General features: G+C 35.7%; 1 protein-coding gene across 1 annotated transcript in view; it reads left to right on the top strand.

The window, feature by feature from the left end:
* LOC150102168 (E3 ubiquitin-protein ligase rnf8-like) overlaps window positions 1-21,501 on the top strand; it is a 125,145-nt gene that overhangs the window by 53,926 nt on the left and 49,718 nt on the right. The window contains exon 6 of the mRNA XM_090399167.1: window positions 4,524-4,682. Within this exon, the coding sequence (XP_090255293.1) occupies window positions 4,524-4,682 (159 nt within the window). The remainder of the gene's footprint in view (window positions 1-4,523; window positions 4,683-21,501) is intronic.

Here is a 21,501-nt window from a genome sequence, read left to right as displayed (position 1 = left end):
ATAAGTGCATAACTTTAAATTTACTATCATTGATCTAAAACACCCATTTTCACATGCCCAAATTCCAGCCTATTCAAATCATTCTGCAAGTGTTAAATGTCTCTCACATTACTAAGTACCCTGATATCTTTGTGTCACCAGCAAACAGTTCACATGTGAAATCCTTCCCATTGTCATTAATGCAAAGATTGAGTAACAATGGACCAAGTACCAATCTCTGATGTTTACTCTGGTCACCTTAAATCTTGCAGATGTGCACCTCCCAAACACCACATTTTGATATCTATCAGTCAGCTATCCTTTTATCTAAGCTAATAGTTTATAATCCAATCACATATTTTTCAAATTATGTAACAGTTTGCTATATCCTGTCAAACACTTTAGCAAAGTCCAAAAGTATCATACTATATCTATATAACATTATAAAATGATATAAATATTAAATGAATTATTCTGTGTTGAACACAGTAATGTAGTGTCACAATCTCTCGAGCCTAGCAGGTTGCTTTATGTGACTCCCATTAATATATTTTCAACAGAGAATAATTCATTTCAAAATAATTGCAAGCAAATGAATACTAGCAAAAATAGTAGTCCACACTCTGAGTGGCCACACTAACAGACTAAAATCAAGTGAAATGTCCCCATTGCTTAATTGCATCATTCTGTTACATTCCATCATAATTGATTTCATGTACAGTTAACACTAGTGCACAACAGGTGTGTTTCCTGATCCTGATTTAGTTCCCAAAAGTATAATAAATGTATGTGTGTATATATATATATATATAATACTATTATTAAAATACAGTGATTCTATTTTAGCACATAGTAAACTACTAAAGAGGGCTAGAAAGATGTGCTGTATTTCTATTGACAGTGGTGGTATTAGTACACATCCTTTCTCTTGTAATGTTTTCTTATAGTTTCTGACTTGCATTGTTGCTGACATCACAAGCTTATGCTCACCTCTAGGATGCAAAGAATCTTTAAAAGGATTTTCAGTTCAAGGTGAGTTACTGGTCTCAGATGGAGGTGGCAAGGTTTTTTCTTTTGTAAACTCATTTTTATTCCTCATAACAGACAAACTGGCTTGAAGAACACGTGCAAAGCCTCAGTTGCTTTATCTGTAATTTATAACAATCTAATCCTGATTACCACTATCAAAGTAGTACAGTTTGGTGGTGGAACCTTAAAATTTTACTAATAATGTATGACTATATGGTCTCTTTGGATGTTATATGGTTACTATATGGTTATAAAGAACTAACAGAGCTATCTTCTGTTAGTTCTTTATGATTGCACACTGCTAGGATTGTAATCCCATGTAAACTCATAGTATGTTAATACCATAGAAAGGCAGAAATCAAGGAGCAAGGAGAAACTTGTTAAAGTCAGATTTCATAACTTGCAGATTGTATTATTTTGGCTATTTCAAAGGATGTAATAGAGAATAATCAGAGAGGAAAAAAAATTTGTTCTGTGAGTTTTGGAGTTGAAGTAGACACTGACTAGTTAACCGTATGTCTTAACATATTTATTGGGATTACTAGTGCTAATTCTGACACATAGAGTTTGCAAAAATATTTGTAGCAGATGCAGCTATAAAAACTTGCTCACTCACTGTAACAAAATCCTGAAATGTCCTGATCAAAACGCCATAAGAACACTGCTGTGCTGTTTTAAAAGAAATTCACTATAGACAACTAATCACTATAACAAGCTGTTCCATATGAGTTTGTTATAGTGAAAGTCAGCTGAAACTCTTCTAATTCCAGGATTTGTTGGAAATTCTTAGGATTCTCAGCTTAAATGTGAGAACAGTGTTAATGGTTGGATGAATTTATGATTTGTATAGTTAAGTTTTTTAGAGGTAAAGTAATCCTTGTGGATAAATTAAATCTAATTTCATGGATGCTAAGGTATCAGTACTTGTGATAAGTTTATGTCAAGGAAGATTGGAGGTTAGAGTTGTTATAGAAAGAGCATTTTGTCTAGAGATTTGGATACTGTGAAAAGTAAAACTAAAAGGAAAATTTTTGCAAGAAATAAAGCAGGACTGTATTTTGCTAGTGCATTTAGTATAGCAAGTATTGAATCCTGTTGAAGAATGTTTTGAATATCAGAAATTACGAATCCTCTGTCTCTTTTCATTGCCACAGGGAGTAGGCACAACCCTTTTAATTCTTTGAAAATTGGCAGGGAGGTAGCACACAGTTCTCCTATGGGAAACCCTAAGTTTTTATTCATATTTTACACCTGCAATTAACAGATATAACAGTGGCTTCATAGCTTTAGTTGCTTTTTGTCATAATTCCAAATCACAGCATCTGGAGAACAAACATTCAGAACCATCATAGAATTTCAGTTTGTACTAGAAGACATTTTGGTAACCAAATTGAAAAAAAATTCTCCTGATCTATTTCTGATGAAAAACAAAGGTTCATTGAATATTACAAGATGTGATATCATCCTTGCAAAGGATGGAAGAGTTAACCCAAGGATATCACCTACCCTATAGTACCTGGAGGACTCTGAACCGTCTTAGAGTCCTCCAGGTGTCCTGCATCTGAACACTCCAGTGTCCAGATGCAGGACACCTGGTATATAAACTAAAATAGTAAAGGTATATAAACAAATTTTTTCCATTCCCTAGGCCATGTAGTTGTGATCCAAATTCACTGACACAGAGCTGTTAAAATTTTAACTGTCTCTTCTCCCAGGGCTTTGAGCAGCTCAATAGGTATTCCATCACCTCCTGGTGCTTTCTTACTGGATAGCAGATGCAGTGCTCACCTCACTTCACTCTCCAGTGGTACTGGCTCCTGTGTATAATCCTACTCTTAAAAATATTTCTCAGTAATTTTGGAGATAAAATCAACTAATTCTTCGATGATGTGTTCTTCATTGCTGATGGAGTATGTGTTTTATATACAGGGTGGTTCAAAATTCCACGTACAAACTTTGAGGGGAGGTAGAGAACATCAAAATCAACCATATTCACATAGGAAAGCATGACCGGAAATGCCACCCAAAAGTGATAGGTGGCGCTGTTTGCCAGCGCCACCTATGCCAGGTGAGCAATTGCTTCTTCATTCAAACTTTCAACATTGTATGAAGAACATGCGTCGTTTTACGAACATTGAGATTGCAGACATGCACCTTGTTTACGGGTTAGCTGATGGTAATGGACGAGCCGCTGTGCGAATGTATTGCAAAAGGTACCCAAACAGATGTGTACCGCATCACCAAATGTTTGCGCATTTGCACCAGAATTTGTGTGACTGTGGATCATTCAGGGATCAGGCATGGTAGTGGGCGGCCACGATCGATGCAAAATCCTGCCATGGAAGAGGAGGTGTTGCATGTGATGGACAATAATCCAGAGTCAAGCACACGTGCTGTTGCCTCTGCTATAGGAGTATCTCGATCCGGTGTATTGCACGTTTTGTACTCTGAGTCCTTACATCCATTTTATCTGCAACAGGTCCAGTTACTGATGGCCCAAGATTATCCTCAATGTGTGAAATTCATGCAGTAGTTTCTGCAGAAAATTGCCATAGACCTGGATTTTCCAACTTGTGTTTTGTCCACGGATGAAGCTTCATTTACCCATGAAGGGGTCTTCAATCACCACAATGCTCATGTGTGGGCCCACTAGAACCCACAGGCTGTACGATCACATGCTACACAACAACGCTTAGCCATTAATGTATGGGCAGGTATCGTCACTGATTGTCTAGTCGGCCGATACCTGTTACCACCCCGACTGGACTCCCAGAAGTATCGGACCTTTCTGGAAGAAGTTCTGCTGGATTTACTGAACCATGTTCCAATGGATATGTGTCAGCAGATGTGGTTCCGTTCCAACGCAACTGCGCTCCAGCCCATTTTGACATTTCTGTGCATCAGTATTTGGACAGGTCCTTTGGGGCTCAATGGATTGGGCATGGTGGACCTGTCACGTGGCTCCCATGCTCACCTGATTTATCGAACATTGATTTCTTTCTCTGGGGGACCCTTAAAGCCATGGTGTACAAAACGCCTGTTGCCTCTTACATGGACCTGGTGGCAAGAATCGGCATCGCCACTGCTAATATCCAGGAAACTCAAGGTATTTTTGAAAATTTACGGCAATCGATGTGTAGTCGGTGTCAGGCATGCATCACTGCTAATGGTCATAACTTTGAGCACCTGATGTGAAACCATATCATGTATCCAACTACTATTGAACTGTTCAGTTATGCCTAATAAAGTTTTTTACACTACTTACTGCCTTGTGTTATTTCTTTATCTTTGTGTCCCTGTTAGTACCTTCCGGTGGCATTTCCAGTTCATGCTTTCCTATGTGAATATGGTTGATTTTGATGTTCTCTACCTCCCCTCAAAGTTTGTTCATGGAAGTTTGAACCACCCTGTAATATCTATGTATGTATATATAAAACAGTGCAAATTATAATTTGTGATTCAGCATTTTGCATTGTCATCATTATTGTTAATTTCATTTTTTTTAATACATACAGGAATTGGCTAACAGAGAATCTCAAGCAAAACTTCTTTCACACCAACTAGCACAAGCTGAGAATAAAGAGCATCAAGTAAGAGCCGATGTTATTCATCAGTTTGGAGAAGTAATGGAAGCAGAACTGATATGTCCAGTATGTGCAGAATTGTTTGTGCAGGTATTGTTCTTAAATATTCTTATTTAGTTATTCTTTTGCTTTACAGTGTTTTTGGATTATGACATTTGAGTTTCAGTGGATCGTCTTCATACAGCTGTTTTCTTTTGATGGTACTATATTTTTTAGATATGAACTTGCTTTGAATATAAGATGATCCTCTGAATTTGGTGTCTGCAAGAAAATAAGTAAATACAGTAAAACCCCTTTTTTACACTTTTCAGGGGACTGATAGAAAAAAGTGTAAATAGCAGGAAATGTAAAACAAAAACATTAAAAAAAGGCTAAAAGATGACTTACTACTAGTATGTGAGTCTACATACTCGATTACAAAATTTAATAACTGAAAATAAATGAATTTACAATTACTTACATTTATCTATTTAAAAAAATCTTTAATTGTTGATTGTTTTTGCTTTTCGTTTTTTTTTTTTTTTTTTTTTGACATAGCACCAGATTGCTTTGCATTGAGTTCAATGCTTGACCTGTTTTTTACTATCGTGTTCAAAGTGGACATGGAGAGTCCAAGATCTTTTGCTAAATGCACGCACACGTGTTCCGGCATACCATGCTATATGTCGCAGAATTGCCATCTTTTCTTCTACCGAAATACATTTTCTGTCTTTTTTCTCCATGGATAATCCATCACCATGGATAACATGGATAATCCACCAGCTGCAACTTGAAAGCAACTTTCACACGCTAAATTACTTAGCAGAAATTCTGCAATATCAATTCGTACTGTGATTGAAAAATCACGGTATCGCTCATCACTCCATTACTGCTGCAAGCGTGCAAGTCACCGTGATGGCGGAAACGAAGCTACAGCTGGAAGCAACGCCATCTGGGAACAGAAATGCGCAGATTTCTGCAGAAATCGATTTGAAAATTAGTATTGCCACCCAAGAAAAAAATGCAAATCACGGGAAATAACATCCACATCAAGTTGTTAATGGTGGGAAAACAATATATCGTAAGAATATGCCTTAAGACAGGACCAACAGAAAATGACATAAATGACAGGAAAACGTAAATTGCGGGAACGTAAAAACGGGGTTTTACTGTAATAAAAATAAAATAAAAATTACTTTGCCACTAACAGACTTGTGAAGAGCAACATGTGAACCTCTACCAGCTTCACCTTTCCATGGTGTGGCCTGTTTTCACAAATAGGACTTTGGCATTCCTGCTGAGTATTTCCACCATAAATGCATATCTTCCCTCTCAGGAAATGCCAACTAGACTCATAGGTGGTAGATGATTTGCACTGCTTTGTCAAACGTCACTTGCCTTCATGCATTTTTACATCTAGTGTAGATAACAGATTCATGGGTAGTAAGCTAAATACACTTCAGGAACCCCCATATCTTCCCAATTTTGGGTGCAGCTGTAAAACAGTTATGGGTATAGGTCCTAGATAGTATACAACACCGAACCCACATGGTAACCCAACTATAGGCTTTCTTATCACCTCATAAATAATTCTGCTGCCACTTACTGCTAAACTTACTACGCAAGGTTGTACCAGGAGGGAGTCTAGTATACTGGCTTTCAGGGGGAAACTGTTGATGCTACACAGTGAAATGGAGACTGTGTGTGTGTGTACTCTGTGTTGAAGGTATTTCTCTGGGTTGTGGGAAGTTTTTATGCTTGGTTATAGTCTATATTATTATTATTATTATACCTCCAGGGAGTCAAAGACTCATCAAGGGAGGCCATACATCACTCACACCAGCTGTCATACTTTCTCTTAAACTCATTTACATTAGACGTACTCACTACTTCAAACAAGCAAGCTGTTCCACTTGCTCACAGAAAAATCTAGTGAGATTTCTCTCACAGAAGAATCTAGTGAGAGAAAAATCTAGCTTCCATCCCTTTTTTAACTGCACACAAACTTAATATCCGTGGATGTGATGTCCTCTTGTCTTCTCTCTATCTCCCATATAATGAAAAATTTTATAAACCGATGTCCTTTAACACTCTCTCAAAAGTTTATAGATCTATCATATTAGCCCTCTTTCTTCTGACACTGGTAGACACAAGAAAGAGGGCTAACATGATTGTTCTGTAAAGTTTTGAGAGAGTGTTAAAGGATATTGGTTTATAAAATATTTCATTATATGGGAGGTAGAGAGAAGACAAGAGGGCATCGCATCCATGGATATTAAGTTTGTGCGTAGTTAAGAAAGGGGTGGAAGCTAGATTTTTCTCTCACAGAACTGTGAGCAAGTGGAACAGCTTGCTTGTTTGAAGTAGTGAGTACACTACTTTATAGATCTATCATATTAGCCCTCTTTCTTCTGACACTGGTAGACACAAGAAAGAGGGCTAACATGATTGTTCTGTAAACTTTTGAGAGAGTGTTAAAGGATATTGGTTTATAAAATTTTTCATTATATGGGAGGTAGAGAGAAGACAAGAGGGCATCGCATCCACGGATATTAAGTTTGTGTGCAGTTAAGAAAGGGGTGGAAGCTAGATTTTTCTCTCACAGAACTGTGAGCAAGTGGAACAGCTTGCTTGTTTGAAGTAGTGAGTACATCTAATGTGAATGAGTTTAAGAGAAAGTATGACAGCTCTTGTGAATGATGTATGGCCTCCCTTGATTAGTCAAAGACTCATCAAGAGACTAAATCTGTGCACAATATTTTAGGTACAAGGTACCAGGGTTTTGTAAAAATGCAAAATGATTTCCATATCCTTACACATCAATGTTCGTTTCAACATTGCAGTTATCCTCTGAGCTGTATTTGCAGTTTTTGTAACATGGCCTTTGAACTTCAAATATCTATCCACCATTACTCCAAGATCTCTAACTTTGTCAGTTACTGCAAGCATAATCCCACCAATATAATATGTTGTTAGATATTGCATCACACCAAAGTGCATAACTTTACATTTACTAACATTGAATTGACAACCATTATCATTTGCTCACACTTCTAGCTTGTTCAAATTACCCTGTAAATGCTGTATATTAGTAGCATCTCTGATTTCCCTGCTTATCTTTGCATCATCAGCAAACAACTAAAGATCTCCTGTCAGCACCTTTCTATTATCATTAATGTATAGACTAAATGACAATGGTCCAAGAACTGATCCCTGGGGCACACCACTGGTCATCCCTTAAATCTGGCATATTTACATCCCCCCCCCCCCATATACCACTTTCCGATACCTGTCAGCCACCCACTTATCCAAGTAGTTTACATTCCAATCCCATATTCTCTAGTTTATGCAACAGCCTTTCATGTGGTATCCTATTAAATGCCTTAGCAAACTCCAACAGTATTATCGTATATCCATTCCCTTAATTCAACTTAGCCATAACATTATAAAATATGAGCAAATTACTCAGATATGAGCAATTCTTCCTTTAGTAAACCCATACTGTTCTTATGAAGTATCCCATTTCTGTATGAGAGTTCTTATCTGCTGTTCTGAAATCTTTACAATTACTCCAGAGTAATGGGATTATCATACATTCTTTCCATTCCTATGGGATCTTTCCTGAGCTAAGACTCAAATTGTACAAACATGTCAAGGGCTGAACATTCCTTGTGCTGATATCCCACCTGTTCCAATTGTTGAATTCTTATCCAGGTTATACAACAGCTCTAGACCCTTCTTTTCATGAACTCCTATCTCTTCATCCAATGCAGTAGTAGCACTGTACACTATATTACATATACCTAATAGAATGTAGTGAAGTATGCACTCATTATTTGAACTACTTTATCTGCTTCTGATGCTTGGAAATGTCTGTATTCTGTGAAGTTATTTGTCAGCATTCATTCTTTCTTTTATTTGCAGCATAACAATAAAATTCTTCTGGGTTACCGTTAGCCTCTACAGTCAGTTCAGTTTCTTTTCATACTCCATATTAGTTTTCCATACAATACTCGTAATTTTCTTGCCTGAGTTTTATATATTTCATAAACTCCTCTCACTCTTATTCTCACAATATTCCTTTCACATTATCATCTTCTTTCGGATCTATAAATTAAAGATACCAAGAAATTATATACTTGGTTTAATCCTTTTTCCAAGAGTAAGCAAATAAAGTTTGCTCCTGAAGTATTTTCAGGACTAGGGCAACTCGTATAAGGAAGCTAAGACTTCACATCACTTGCCTTAGTATCCCATAATGCAGAGCACATCTCCTTGCGGACATGTATAATGCTATGCATTATGGATCTCTTGTTTAATGAAATTTGACTCTCTTTCTATTATGACCTTTTTTCTTGACCACTAGTATTAATAAATTAAAGACTTAATTCGGTATGTTAGTGAAGTAAATAATTGTTTAATATCCGACATGTTTCACTGACTAATATCTGTCAGCATTTTCAGGAATACACTGGTAAGCAATGGAAAGTAACAAAAACTAGGAAACTAACCGACAATTCTAAAAATTATATAAAGTTATCACTGTGCATGATACAATACGCGTGTCGCAAGCACAACATTTTATTTGTTGAGATATTTATTGTAATTTTCATGAAACTTTTCATTTCTTTTTGGTTAAATGACCTGATTAGAGTTTTCCATATATCTGGTAGGATTAGGCCTTGATTCTTATTTAAGTTACATGTTGAACGGGCAACACTGTAGCAGCTTCTTTGAATGTTCTGGAATGGTAGTTCTCTTCTATATAGGGCATATGACTCATATCCCATTCAATATTATGGTTGGTAGAGGCGAAGTGGGAAGAAAGGCCTGATATATCTTGTCTGTCATTCCTTACATAGCCTATGTGTTCTTTCTTTCTTGTTTCAAAACTTCTAGATCTGTCCGATGTAATTGATGCCGCATGAACAGGGTATGCTGTAAACTCCAGAGTATTTGTAGTAAGGATGGCTATCTTTTGGGGATCTTATAAACTTTTGAATGGTCTCCATAGGTTTGAAGTTTACTCTGATATTATATGGTTTTAGAAGAAGAGCTAATTTTTTGGGTATGGTACTAACAAATGGAATTGTTATAGAGCTGGTGTATTGGGTTTCATCTCGTTATTGTCATTAAAGAGAATCTTGTTGATGAGTCTTGTAGGGTAGCCATTTAGGGATAGATCTCTGGATATTTTCATTAATTCTTCTTGTAAGTCGCCGGGGTCTGTGGTACACTGTATAGCTCTTTTTTTAAGCATATGGATAATGCTGAGTTTCTGGGATATGTGGTGAGACGAGTCTAAATGGAAGTAGTGTCCAGTGTTGGTAGGTTTTCTATATACCGACAGTTGATGCTATTGTAAGTTTGTTTCTTAATAAGGACATCTAGGAATGGAAGTTTATTATCTTTTTCTAGTTCCAATGTGAACTTGATAGTGTTGTGGAAGCAATTAATTTTGTTTAGATAATCCATTAATTCTTCTTTTTTGTGATTCCAAATGATGAAGATGTCGTCCACATACCTAAACCATGTGGTTGGTTTAGGGGTAATTTGGGATAAGATTTGAGTTTCCAAATTTTCTAAGAATAGGTCGGCACAAGAAGGAGAGAGAGGGCTACCCATGGCTAATCCAGTAAGTTGTTTGTAGTAGGTTTTTTGCCATATAAAATAATTTGAAGTTAAACAAAGCTTGAACAACTTGGTGATGTTTGGTGGGAACAAGTTTTCTAAGATGTCGATGACTTCTGAAACTGGAATATTTGTGAATAGAGATGTGACATCCAGGCTAGCCATAATATTATCTTCAGAGATACAGGTGATTTTTAATTTCTCCAAGAAATGTTGGGAGTTCTTGATATAAGAATCCGTGTTGTGAATGTGTTCCTGTAACATTTTGGCTAGATATTTTGATAGTTTGTAAGTAGGGGGATGGATACCATCTACTATTGGTAGATGTTATCCATCTATTTATTGTAATTTTCTTTCATGAAAATTACAATAAATATCTCAACAAATAAAATGTTGTACTTGCGACATGCATATTGTATCATGCACAGTGATAACTTTATATAATTTTTAGAATTGTCGGTTAGTTTTCTAGTTTTTGTTACTGTCCATTGCTTACCAGTGTATCCCTGAAAATGCTGACAAATATTAGTCAGTGAAACATGTCGGATATTAAACAATTATTTACTTCACTAACATACCGAATTAAGTCTCTTTCTATTTGTTTTTCAAACTCTCGGGACACATTCAGATACTGCATCATTTAAGCATCTTTTCAAAACTTTTAATGTGCTGCTAATATCCTTCCTATTCAACAACTGTTGCCATGGAACCAAAGATAGTATTCTCCTGAGTTTTTCATAATTTCTAGACTTGTAGTTCAGCATATAACCTGTCTGAATTCGAACATCCATATAGTTGGCTATTTCTCAGATCAGTACAGTATGATCAGTCACCAGCTGGTGACAAAACAATCACATCCTGAAATAAGACACCTTCTGATACTATGATAAAATCTAACAACACTCTTGAGTTGCTTCTTTCATTAATGCTTGAGGAAATTGTCATGCAGCTACTCGATAAATTCTCTTTTGTTCTTATCATGAGTTTTCTATGCTACCCAAACAATATTTGGATAATTTAAGTCATCCCTAATAATTACTCATTTAATACTCATGAGGGTAATTTGGCAGTGCAATTCTTCATCCCCCTAGCAGCTGAACCTACAGGTCTTTAGCAACATCCCACCATGTATTTCATCCTATTAGCCTCCATGTGTTACACAGGACATTACCATTATTGCTTTCATGTGGACTGGACTCCCCTCTTCTGTCATTCTAAAAATAATATATCCTTGCACTCAGTTCCAGTTGTGGCATCCAACTCTGAGAGCTGGGTTTCACAAATGCCATCAATCTTAGGCTACAATGTATTCATCAAAAGCAGCAAACTCAATCACTTTGTTTCTAATGCCCTTGGCATTTGCAGATAGACATAACAAGTTACCTCCTTGCTCTTTCTTATACTTAAATTCTAGTCTGAAGAGAGGTTTACTAAAGGAAGGCCATGACTGAGCAATTTGATTTCTTGCCTCATCTTCACCAACTCCACTTTCATATCCCGAATTACTTTCTTGCTGCTGTTTGTTATCTCTAGGTCATTTGCACTTTCATCCTCCTTACCTATCATGTTCACTATCTTACAGTATGTTGATTTAATTTTCTCATACATTACCTTACCATTACTTGCAGTTACCTCATTTATACTCTCTTTCGCATTTCTTTCAAAAAATTCTATCACTTAAACCTGGAATTCCATTTACTACAACACTTTCATCATTAACTTCTGTAACTTAATTTTCCCAGTTCTGACAATTCTTGCATTGCTGTCTCATAAAACATCTAAGATGCTCTCTCTCACCACAATCCATTTTGTCTTGGCAACAAATACATAGTGCACACAATACATTTTACAAAATCTCCCCTTATGTCAAACACTGAACAACGATGCCTTGACTGCATTCTCATTGACATCATGAATAACACTATTTATATATTATATACAGTATAAATATATAAAAATAAATAAAACATGGTCATACACAAGGATACTACAACCAGTAATTATCAAAAATATCATGAATTATATACATCCAAACAATGATTATCTGTAAGTTCACAGATGTGAGCTCTTTCTTGCGAGAGATTAGGCAGGATTGATTTTGGTGGCATTGAAGTCTACAAGGTTGTCCTTGCCTCATTGAAATATAGCTGGGGTGTCAGAGTTCAGGACATTGGTCAAGGTGGATCTTGAGGATGCTGACAATTGAGCACTACAAGGTTTGTCAGATGAAAAGGAGGAATGGAATATACTGTCGTTGGCAGATCTGTGGATGGGATTTATGGATTTAAGGGATTAGTAGATCTATGGATAGGATTTGATATCTGGGAGAGCAAAGAGCCTTATTCTTTTATATAATAGAATAAGAGAGTGGGTTAAAATACAGAAGCTTGGGATACTCCTGCATTGGTGGGAAAATCTGAGGAGAGGAAATCATTCACTATTGACACATAGTAGTGAGCAACCAGTGAGAAAATTAGCAACCCAGTTGCAGAGTATGGATGGCAGACCATAGGATGGCAATTTTGCTAAATAAGCTCCTGTGTCAAACCTGATCAAATGCTTTTGAAATGTCAAGAGCAACATAAGTTTCTCCAAATTTTTCCATCGATGGATGAGTCCAGAGGCAAGTGGTAAAAGCTAGATCTGCTGTGGATCGGGATTGGTAGAATTCATATTGCTAGTCACTGATTAGTTGTTATGTCTCCAGGTGGTGCAGGTGTTGGCTGTTGATGACACTCTCCATAGTTTTATAGAGTAGTAAGAGCAATTGTTTGGTAGTATGTTGGCTTACTTTTATTACCAGTTGAATAGGATAGATTAAGAGGAGATACATACAGGATAGGTGTTAGTTTCAGGGCACAAGTTTTAAACACAATAGGTAGAACATCATCAGAACCAGATACCTTATTTGTGTTCATGCTATTATGGATTCTTCTGATTACTTTCTGGTGGAAGACTATGCGATGGCATGGAGCAAGCAGTTCATGTAGAGCGGGAGGGAACTTTGCCCAGGTCATCAGTGTAGGAATGGGAAGAGATGTCAGTCTTGTCTTTAGTGAGGTTACTACAGTGTCATCCAGATAAGAGAGGGCACTCGAGACTCTAATATTGCTAGATCTTATATTTTGGTCTTCTCTGTCACTTCCGACTGCATCAGTCCACCTAGATATTAGTTTTCCTCTTGATCTTTTTTCCTGGTATCAAACACCAATTTTGCTAACTTGCGTCTCCATTTCTGTTTAAGTGACCATATCACCTGAGATTACTTGTGCTCACATATTTCTGAATGCTAACAATGTCAAGTTTCTTCCTAATGTTTTTAACACAATGCTGCTATTGAGATCACCTGTTCTCTCCTCTGATTTTTCTCAAGACTGTCATATCGGCTGTCTCTTATCTTTTATCAACTTTTATTTCTGGTATACTGCTAGTTTAGTGTCTAATTTCTCTCTTTCCATATATTGATCTTGCCCCTCTACACACACCATACCTGCTTTGCTTATTCTGCAGTCTGTTCTTCTTCTTCTTCCTTTTCTCTCTTTTTACCTTCCGGTGTCAAGGGTTTTCTATTCATTTAACTGCAACCATACACTAGGATAAGGTGGTTAGCCCTATGCCTCCCAGTGTATCCTATGTTTGTAGAAGCGATGAGTTCTCAAGGCCTGCTTGCAGGATGAAAAACTTCAGATAAACTGGAGCGAAAAACCCTGCAGTCCACCCAAGATCACCTAACTTGGCTATGTCCGAGAAAGATCCTAAGCTCCTCGCATCAGCGATGGGAATCGAACCCAGGACACTCCTTTCCCGGGCATATGGTTGTGAAGCGCATAGCCACTTGGCTAACCGTGTGGATTTGCAGTCTGTTTTGATATTTAATTTGTCAGTTTCACTAAAATTTATTCCTACACAGTGGAAATGCTTTACTTATTCTGTAGGTTTCTCATTCAGGATGCAACTGATGTTTTCAATCTTTTTATTGCTGATTTTGATACCAAATTTGTTATGTTAGTTATTGAATTTAGTTAAGGAATCCTGTAGACTTTGACTGGATTTATTTAAAAGTATAACATCTGCATAAAGTAAAAATCTGAGTTGAATGTCTCCAGTTTTGATATCAAGGCTATTGCTACTCTCCTTCATAATGTGATCCATATAGATGATGAATAATAGTGGAGATAACATGCATCCTTGTCTTATACCTGATTTTAAAGCATACTGTCTTTCTGTATCTGCTTCACTTCTGACTGCTGACTTACAACTCATAGAGACTATGCATTGCTTAATATGTTATCCTATTTACATGATAGTTGTAATGTTTTGAAAACTTTTCTCTTGGCACTTTGTCATATGTCTTTTCCATTCTTCAGAATTGAAATACATATCCTTGTTATTATCATGATGGACCTGTGTTTCATTCAGGATTTCTCCATGAGCGCAGGTCACAAAGATTCTTCCAACAATCTCATTCTTGAGCCTCTCTCTCTTCCATGTTATACCCATAGATTTCACTAATGAGTCCTCCCATTTTGTAGGTGGTTTTCCTGGTTTTCTCTTTATTCTTGGTTTCCAATTGAGTATTCTATATTGTTAAACTGTGAATGAAATTGTTTTGTATATTTTTGTTTTTTTTTTCATTCACATTTAACATAATATACCATATACCAAGCAAGACTTGTGCAAATGTTATTTAATGTAAACAACTTATTTTACATTTTAATATTCATATAACTACTTTAATTTTGTCTAATATCTAATTATTTAATCAAAGATATATGTATTAATAGTGATAAAACTGTATTAAATATTATTAAGCTATTTTAATTATTACTATGTTAATATTATAAGAACTGGTATTTGATAATTTAATTGCGCATTAATTGAAATCTAAATATTCTTATTTTGTTCCTGGTTGTAGAAGTTTAGTGTTATGCAATACCTCAATTTTATTATATTTTGTTTGGTTGTCATGGAAACGTATAAGCACGTTTTTGGAACAGAACGTGGGGAGAAAGCTGAATTAGTTAAAGAGATCACGAGAAGAATTTAGGCAGGAAAAACAGATATAAAAAGCGAGGAACGCTGGAAAAGAGAGAGCATTAGAGATTTATAAGAGAGAAATTGGCATTAGGTTGGAATCGGAGCATTCGGCATTCGAAAATCACAGTGCGATAATAGCAAGTCGGCAAGTCACTCAAGCAGCTAAATAAAGTCTACTAGTCAAGAGGCGGTTAGCTAATAAGTTGTAGAACAACAATTATAACTATGAAAAAAAGGCTGAGAGACTATTAAATAGACTAGAGACACTTCAGTTGAGATTTAGTTTCAGCGCCGACCTTTCAAGGACCTATGGAACCTTGAAGTATAGAGAATAAGTAGAGGCTGTGAAAATTGAAGTTTAACGATAGTTGTATTCAGAAGTATAGTGCTTAAAGAATTACTTGAATGCCGGAGGGATGAACAACTGTGCATATAAAACCTAAAGTTAAGGAATTATTGTATTGCTTTATTTCATGAGTGATCGGTAGTACTTTATGCAACAACGTTTGTTTATGTGTATTGTGACCGATGATTAATTCAGTTATTGCTTAGAAGAATTATTTTAATGAGTGCTGTTTACTGTTCAAAGTGTTTACAGTTACAAAAAGTGTTCGCACATAAGTATATGAAGAAGAAAAGATTATCGGTAAGATTATTCCAACCTTAATATTTCTGTACAGAGAAGTGTGTGAGTTTCATCTTAGAATTCCCTGATACTAACAGTAACTATTGTGGAGAATTAGCCGAAGTGTAAAATTAAAAGTGATTGTTTGTGAAGAAGTGTTACTGAAAATTTTATTGTATTTGGAATTTAAGGAACTGTGAGAAGACTGTAAAGTAGAGATAGCAGAATTACCATTGTCTGAGTTTGCATGACTGTATTGCCAGGAAGGCTGAAGTGTTTCTAATAACTTGATTAGTGATTTGAAGTTAAGTGTAAAATTTGTGATTTTAAAATTAAATGTTTGTTTTTGTTAATCAAAAGTTGTATTTTGCCTGAATCTCTTTTACTGCACCATTCATAAAATATTCAAACCAAAGCGGGAGTGATAAAAAGGTTAAATATACTCGGCCAGTATTTATAATAACAACATATAAAGGAAGAGTAGTTGAGAGTTGGTTTATCTTCAATTCTTGAACTAATTCAGATATAAAGTGGCGCAGTCTTTAAATATAAATTTTCTTTATATTTGAAAAGTTTAGAAATCAACTTACAACGTATCAATTAGTTAAGAACATCGTAATAGTAATCATGTTGGATCCAAAGTATAGATTAAGAACAAGTAGGATCCAACAATATGTCCATCTGTTATCCCTGAGTCTGGCTATGTGGCCTGTCCATTTCATCTTGCTTTCGTATATTGCAGTTATCACATCTTTTATGCGTGATCTCTTTCTTAGTTCCATATTTGCTGATTTACAAATCCTACGTTCTATTGCATGCTGAGTTATTATGAGAGTCTCTTCTTCTTTTCTTGTTGCATTCCATGTTTCCAATCCGTATGTGAATGGAAGAATGTCACTATTAAATAGTTTTGCCTTTGCATAGATTTCAAGATTTGGATCAGTAAGTGTGTCTTTTAGTCTGTTGAATGATAGCCACGCAGTTTTCTTTCTTTTTACTAGTTCTTCAGATAAATCGTTATTAATTTTTATTATTTATCTCAAGTAATTGTAAGAGTCAACTTGTTCTATAGGGATGTTATTAATACATAGGTGCTTGTCACTTGTGTAGATGTTTTTAATCCTTTTTTTTTTTTTTCTAGATTCATTTCTAAGCCTATCTTACTGCTGTTTGTGTATATTTTTTCACCCATTTCTTTTAGGTGAAGTACGATGATCTAGTACTGAGATATCAGTACTAGATCATTGGCAAACATAAAGAGATTTGTAGTTTTTCAGAATATATTCTAAAGTCCTAGTAAATAGATTGGCAAGATCACATCAACTTGGTGGATCCCTCTCTTTATATCTATATTTATAAGTTGATCAAATAGAATTATTTGTCTGATTTTTTGTTAATTTCTTTTATCATGTGGATGTAAGTAGAATCCACATTTATTTCCAGTAAGACACTGATAACTGCATCGTGTTCTATGGTATCAAATGCTTTTTTTTAAAATCAATAAAGAGGAAACAAAAGAATTCGGTATTCTCTGCATTTTTCTGTTAGTTGTGAAATGACTTGGATATGATCTGTTGTGGAGAAGCCTCTTCTGAATCCTGCCTACTCTCTGCTGGCATTGTCTTCAAGAGTGTTTTGGATTCTGTTCAGTATTACTCATGATTTTATATACGTGAGAGTATAGACAGATTGGACAATAATTTTTTGTCTTCATTGTTCCCTTTTTTGAATAGAAGTATGGTTTTTGAGGTCTTCCATTCCTCTGGAATCTTTCCTTCTTTGAAGTACCACATGAATCTGGTAGCCAAGGCTTTGAATATAGTTGGTCCACCTTGTTGGATTTCTTCAGCCATGATGACGTCCCGAGACTTTACCTTTATTCATTTTCTTAAGGGCATGTTCTATTTCTTTTGGAAGTATATCTAGTTTATTGCTTGGTTTTGGAATAATAGTTTCTGAGACTTGGGATTTAGTTGCATAAAGGTCATTATAGAAATTCTGCACAAGTTTGTGCTATCATTTTTTCTATTAGTATGTTTTCTCCATTTTGATTCTGTAAAGCAGATGGAATTGACTGTTTAAAACTTAAGTCTTTTTCTATTTTTTTCATGCTGGTTTTTGCCTACACTGCTTCTCTTAGTTTTTGTATCCTGAAAGCTTTGTAATCTTCTGGAATTCTTTTCCTTAGTGACTTACAGATAATTTTGTATTCCAGAATATTTCCTTCTGATTTTCTTTTCTCTTTTTCAGTAGTTCTGTAGTTTGAGGTGAGAGTCATTCTCTTTTCTTTTGTTTCACAGGAATTTCTGATTTTTTCTTGCACTCATTGAATTTATTAATAAATTCAGTATAGTCATCGTTTATGTAGTAGTACTTAATAATCCAAACCTATCAAACTTGGAGATATTCAGCTTACTTCTTTATGCAGATATTATACCCATAAATAAATCCAACACAATTCTTCCAGAGTTGACTAAATTGAATAACTGCTGTAACACATATGATGTGAAAATCAGCAATAACAGCAACAAAAAAAAAAAAAAAAGAAAGAAAGAAAGAAAATAAGCAGGAACATTCTTAATGGAGAAACTATACAAAAAATATTTAACTGTTTAGGCACACTATTTAGTGAAAATGCTAAATTAACATAAAATGGACAATAGAATATGCAAAGGTATAGTTGGAGAGCCAGTTGAATATATTTAATTAGAAAAAGAAAAATTAACCAGAATACTGAACTAGTAGTATACAAGCCAGTGTGCAAACCAATAACTGGTGAGATGTTTATGAGCAATAAATACAAAATGTTATATTCAGGCAATGACAATCAAGGAAAAGAAGGAGTAGCCATAGTATTCAACAAAATACGAGGCTAATCTTCTTGAATGGCAGGCAGTCTCAAGTAGAGTAACGTGGGCAAATATGAGAATGGGGAACTGGACAATGAGACTTATTTGTGCCTATGGTCCCGCAGAAGGTTCTACTAAGGTAGAAGTGGAGGAATTTTTTGAGGCTTTAGAAAAAGCAACTGACAAAATGAAAAATGAAAAGTTGGTCCTTATTGGGGATCAAAATAGCAGAGTAGGAAATGATTGTCAGACATACAAAAACATTTTGAGAAAATTTGGAGAAAAGAGCACAAAGCCAATAATAATGGCAAATATCTGTTGGATTTCTGCTCAGGACATGGATTGGTTATTACTAACACCATGTTCCAACATAAAAATGTGCACAGGTTCACGTGGAGGGACGAGGCAAGGAATAAGAAAAGTCTCATTGACTATGGTATTGTTGATAGTGATGTTTTCTCCCTGGTGCAGGACACCAGAGTGTACAGAGGATTTGAAATTGGAAGTGATCACTATTGAGCAGGATAAAATTGAATTTCATATTGAAAAGAATGACATGTAGGAAAGTTTTAAAGCGAATAAAAGTTGAGCAGCTCTCAGATGTGAACTGTAGACTAAAATACACAAAGATTATTGAAGAAAAAATGAAAGAGTTTGAGAACAGGAACCAAACCTTGGAGATTCAGTGGCAAGCCTTGAAGAAAACTCTGATTGATTCACCTAGGGAGGCATGTGGTGAAGTTGTCTGCAAGGATAGAAAAATTAGAACTCCATGGTGGACACAGAAAGTTAAAGAGGCAGTGAAGGAAAAGAAGAAAGCATATCAAAGGTTCCTATCAAATAAGTCAGCTTGTGCTCTTAGAGAATACAGAGACAAATGTAAGAAAGCTAAACAGTGTGTAAAACTAGCTAAACAAAAGTCATTGGAGGACTTTGGCAACAACATAGAAAATAAATATCAAGAAGATGGCAAAATATTTTGGAGGTTGTTGAAGAAGCTTAGAAATGGAGGAAAGAGTGCTGTAAACAGAGTTAGAGATGATAAAGGTGACATGAAAATGGGAGAAAAAGATATCCTTGAAGTATGGAGTAATTACTTTGAAAAACTGCTAAATGAAACAAGCAGTGATGACAGCACAGTGATAAAAAAAAAAAACACTGACCAGGCATGCGGTTATCAATACATATCCATACTTGAAGTAGAAAAAGCCATCAAAGGCTTGAAATGTGGAAAGGCAGCAGGACTAGATGATATTCGACCAGAAATGCTGAAGTATGGTGGTATAAAAGTCTTACAGTGGCTGCACTGCATAGTTCAGAAAGCCTGGACAGAGGGACGAATTCCCGATGATTGGAGTAGAGCTCTCTACTACCCATATATAAAAAGGGAAATAAAACTGAGTGTGAGAATTACAGAGGTATTTCCCTACTGAGTGTTCCTGGTAAGATATATGAAGTATACTTGAGAAACGGTTGAGAAGAATTGTGGAAGAAAAGCTTGGTGAAGAACAAGGATTCAGGTTGAATAGAGGCTGTCAGGATGAGATCTTCACTTTACGACAAATAGTGGAGAAATCATGGGAATATAACAAAGATCTGTATTTAAGTTTTGTCAATTTGGAAAAGGCATATGACAAGGTGCCAAGAGAGAAGCTATTCAATACACTACAGTTATATGGTGTCAATGGGGCATTATATCAAGCAATACTTAGTCTTTATTTGAGTTGTAAGTCAGCAGTTAGAATTGAAGGAAGTACAGGAAGATGGTTTAATGTTAAATCTGGTGTGAGACAAGGATGTACATTATCCCCTCTGTTATTCATTATCTATATGGATCACATTATGAAGGAAAGTGGTATTAAACATGATATCAAAATTGGAGATGTTAATGTCAGCTCTTTGCTTTATGAGGACGATGTTATACTTCTAAATAAATCTGCTACAAGTCTGCCAGATTCTCTGACTAAATTGAATGACTGTTGTAATAGATATGGTATGAAGGTCAGCAATAAAAAGACAAAGACAATGAAAATAGGCAGAATCATTGAAAATGTCAACTGTGTTGTGAATGGAGACCCTGTGGAACAAGTAAAACATTTGCACTACTTAGGCATGATTTTTAGTGAAGATAGTAAATTAAATATAGAAATAGACAACAGAATCAACAAAGCTGGTATGGTAGGAAGTCAATTGAATAAATTCATATGGAATAAGAGAGAAATTAGTCGGAACACTAAATTAGCTGTATACAAGACAGTGTTCAAACCAGTTTTAACTTATGGATCTGAGAGCTGGGTCAGAAGTAAAACACTTGACCAAAGACTAGAGACCGCAGATATGAGAGTCCTGAGAAAGATTAGAGACGTGAACAGATGGCATCAATGGCAATATCATATTAAAAATGGATATTAGGAAAGAACTTGACGTTGTCAACATCCAGGAATGCATTAGCAGAGCTAATCTCAGGTGGTATGGTCACTTAAACAGAATGGGCAAGGAAAGATTAGCAAAACAAGTTTTCTCTGCTAGGTTGGCAGGAAAACGACCCAGAGGAAGACCAAGATATAGGTGGATTGATACGGTACAAAGTGCCTTAGAAGATAGAAATATAAGATCTGGTAATGTTGATGTCTTGACAGGTAACAGGTTTGGAGGAAAATTGTAGAAAGGAAGTTAGTAATGATGTAAATTTTTCATGTAGTACTATCATATCCTGTACACCCCTTGAGGGTACATGGCAGGAAATTGATGATGATGATGGATCTGAGAGTTGAGTTAGAAATAAAAC

The sequence above is a fragment of the Typopeltis vanoorti genome, chromosome 10, assembly GCF_054136105.1.
Source record: "Typopeltis vanoorti isolate ZY-2024b chromosome 10, IOZ_Tvanoo_1.0, whole genome shotgun sequence".
Lineage (NCBI taxonomy): Eukaryota > Metazoa > Arthropoda > Arachnida > Uropygi > Thelyphonidae > Typopeltis > Typopeltis vanoorti.
This window is presented reverse-complemented; position numbering and strand designations above follow the sequence as displayed.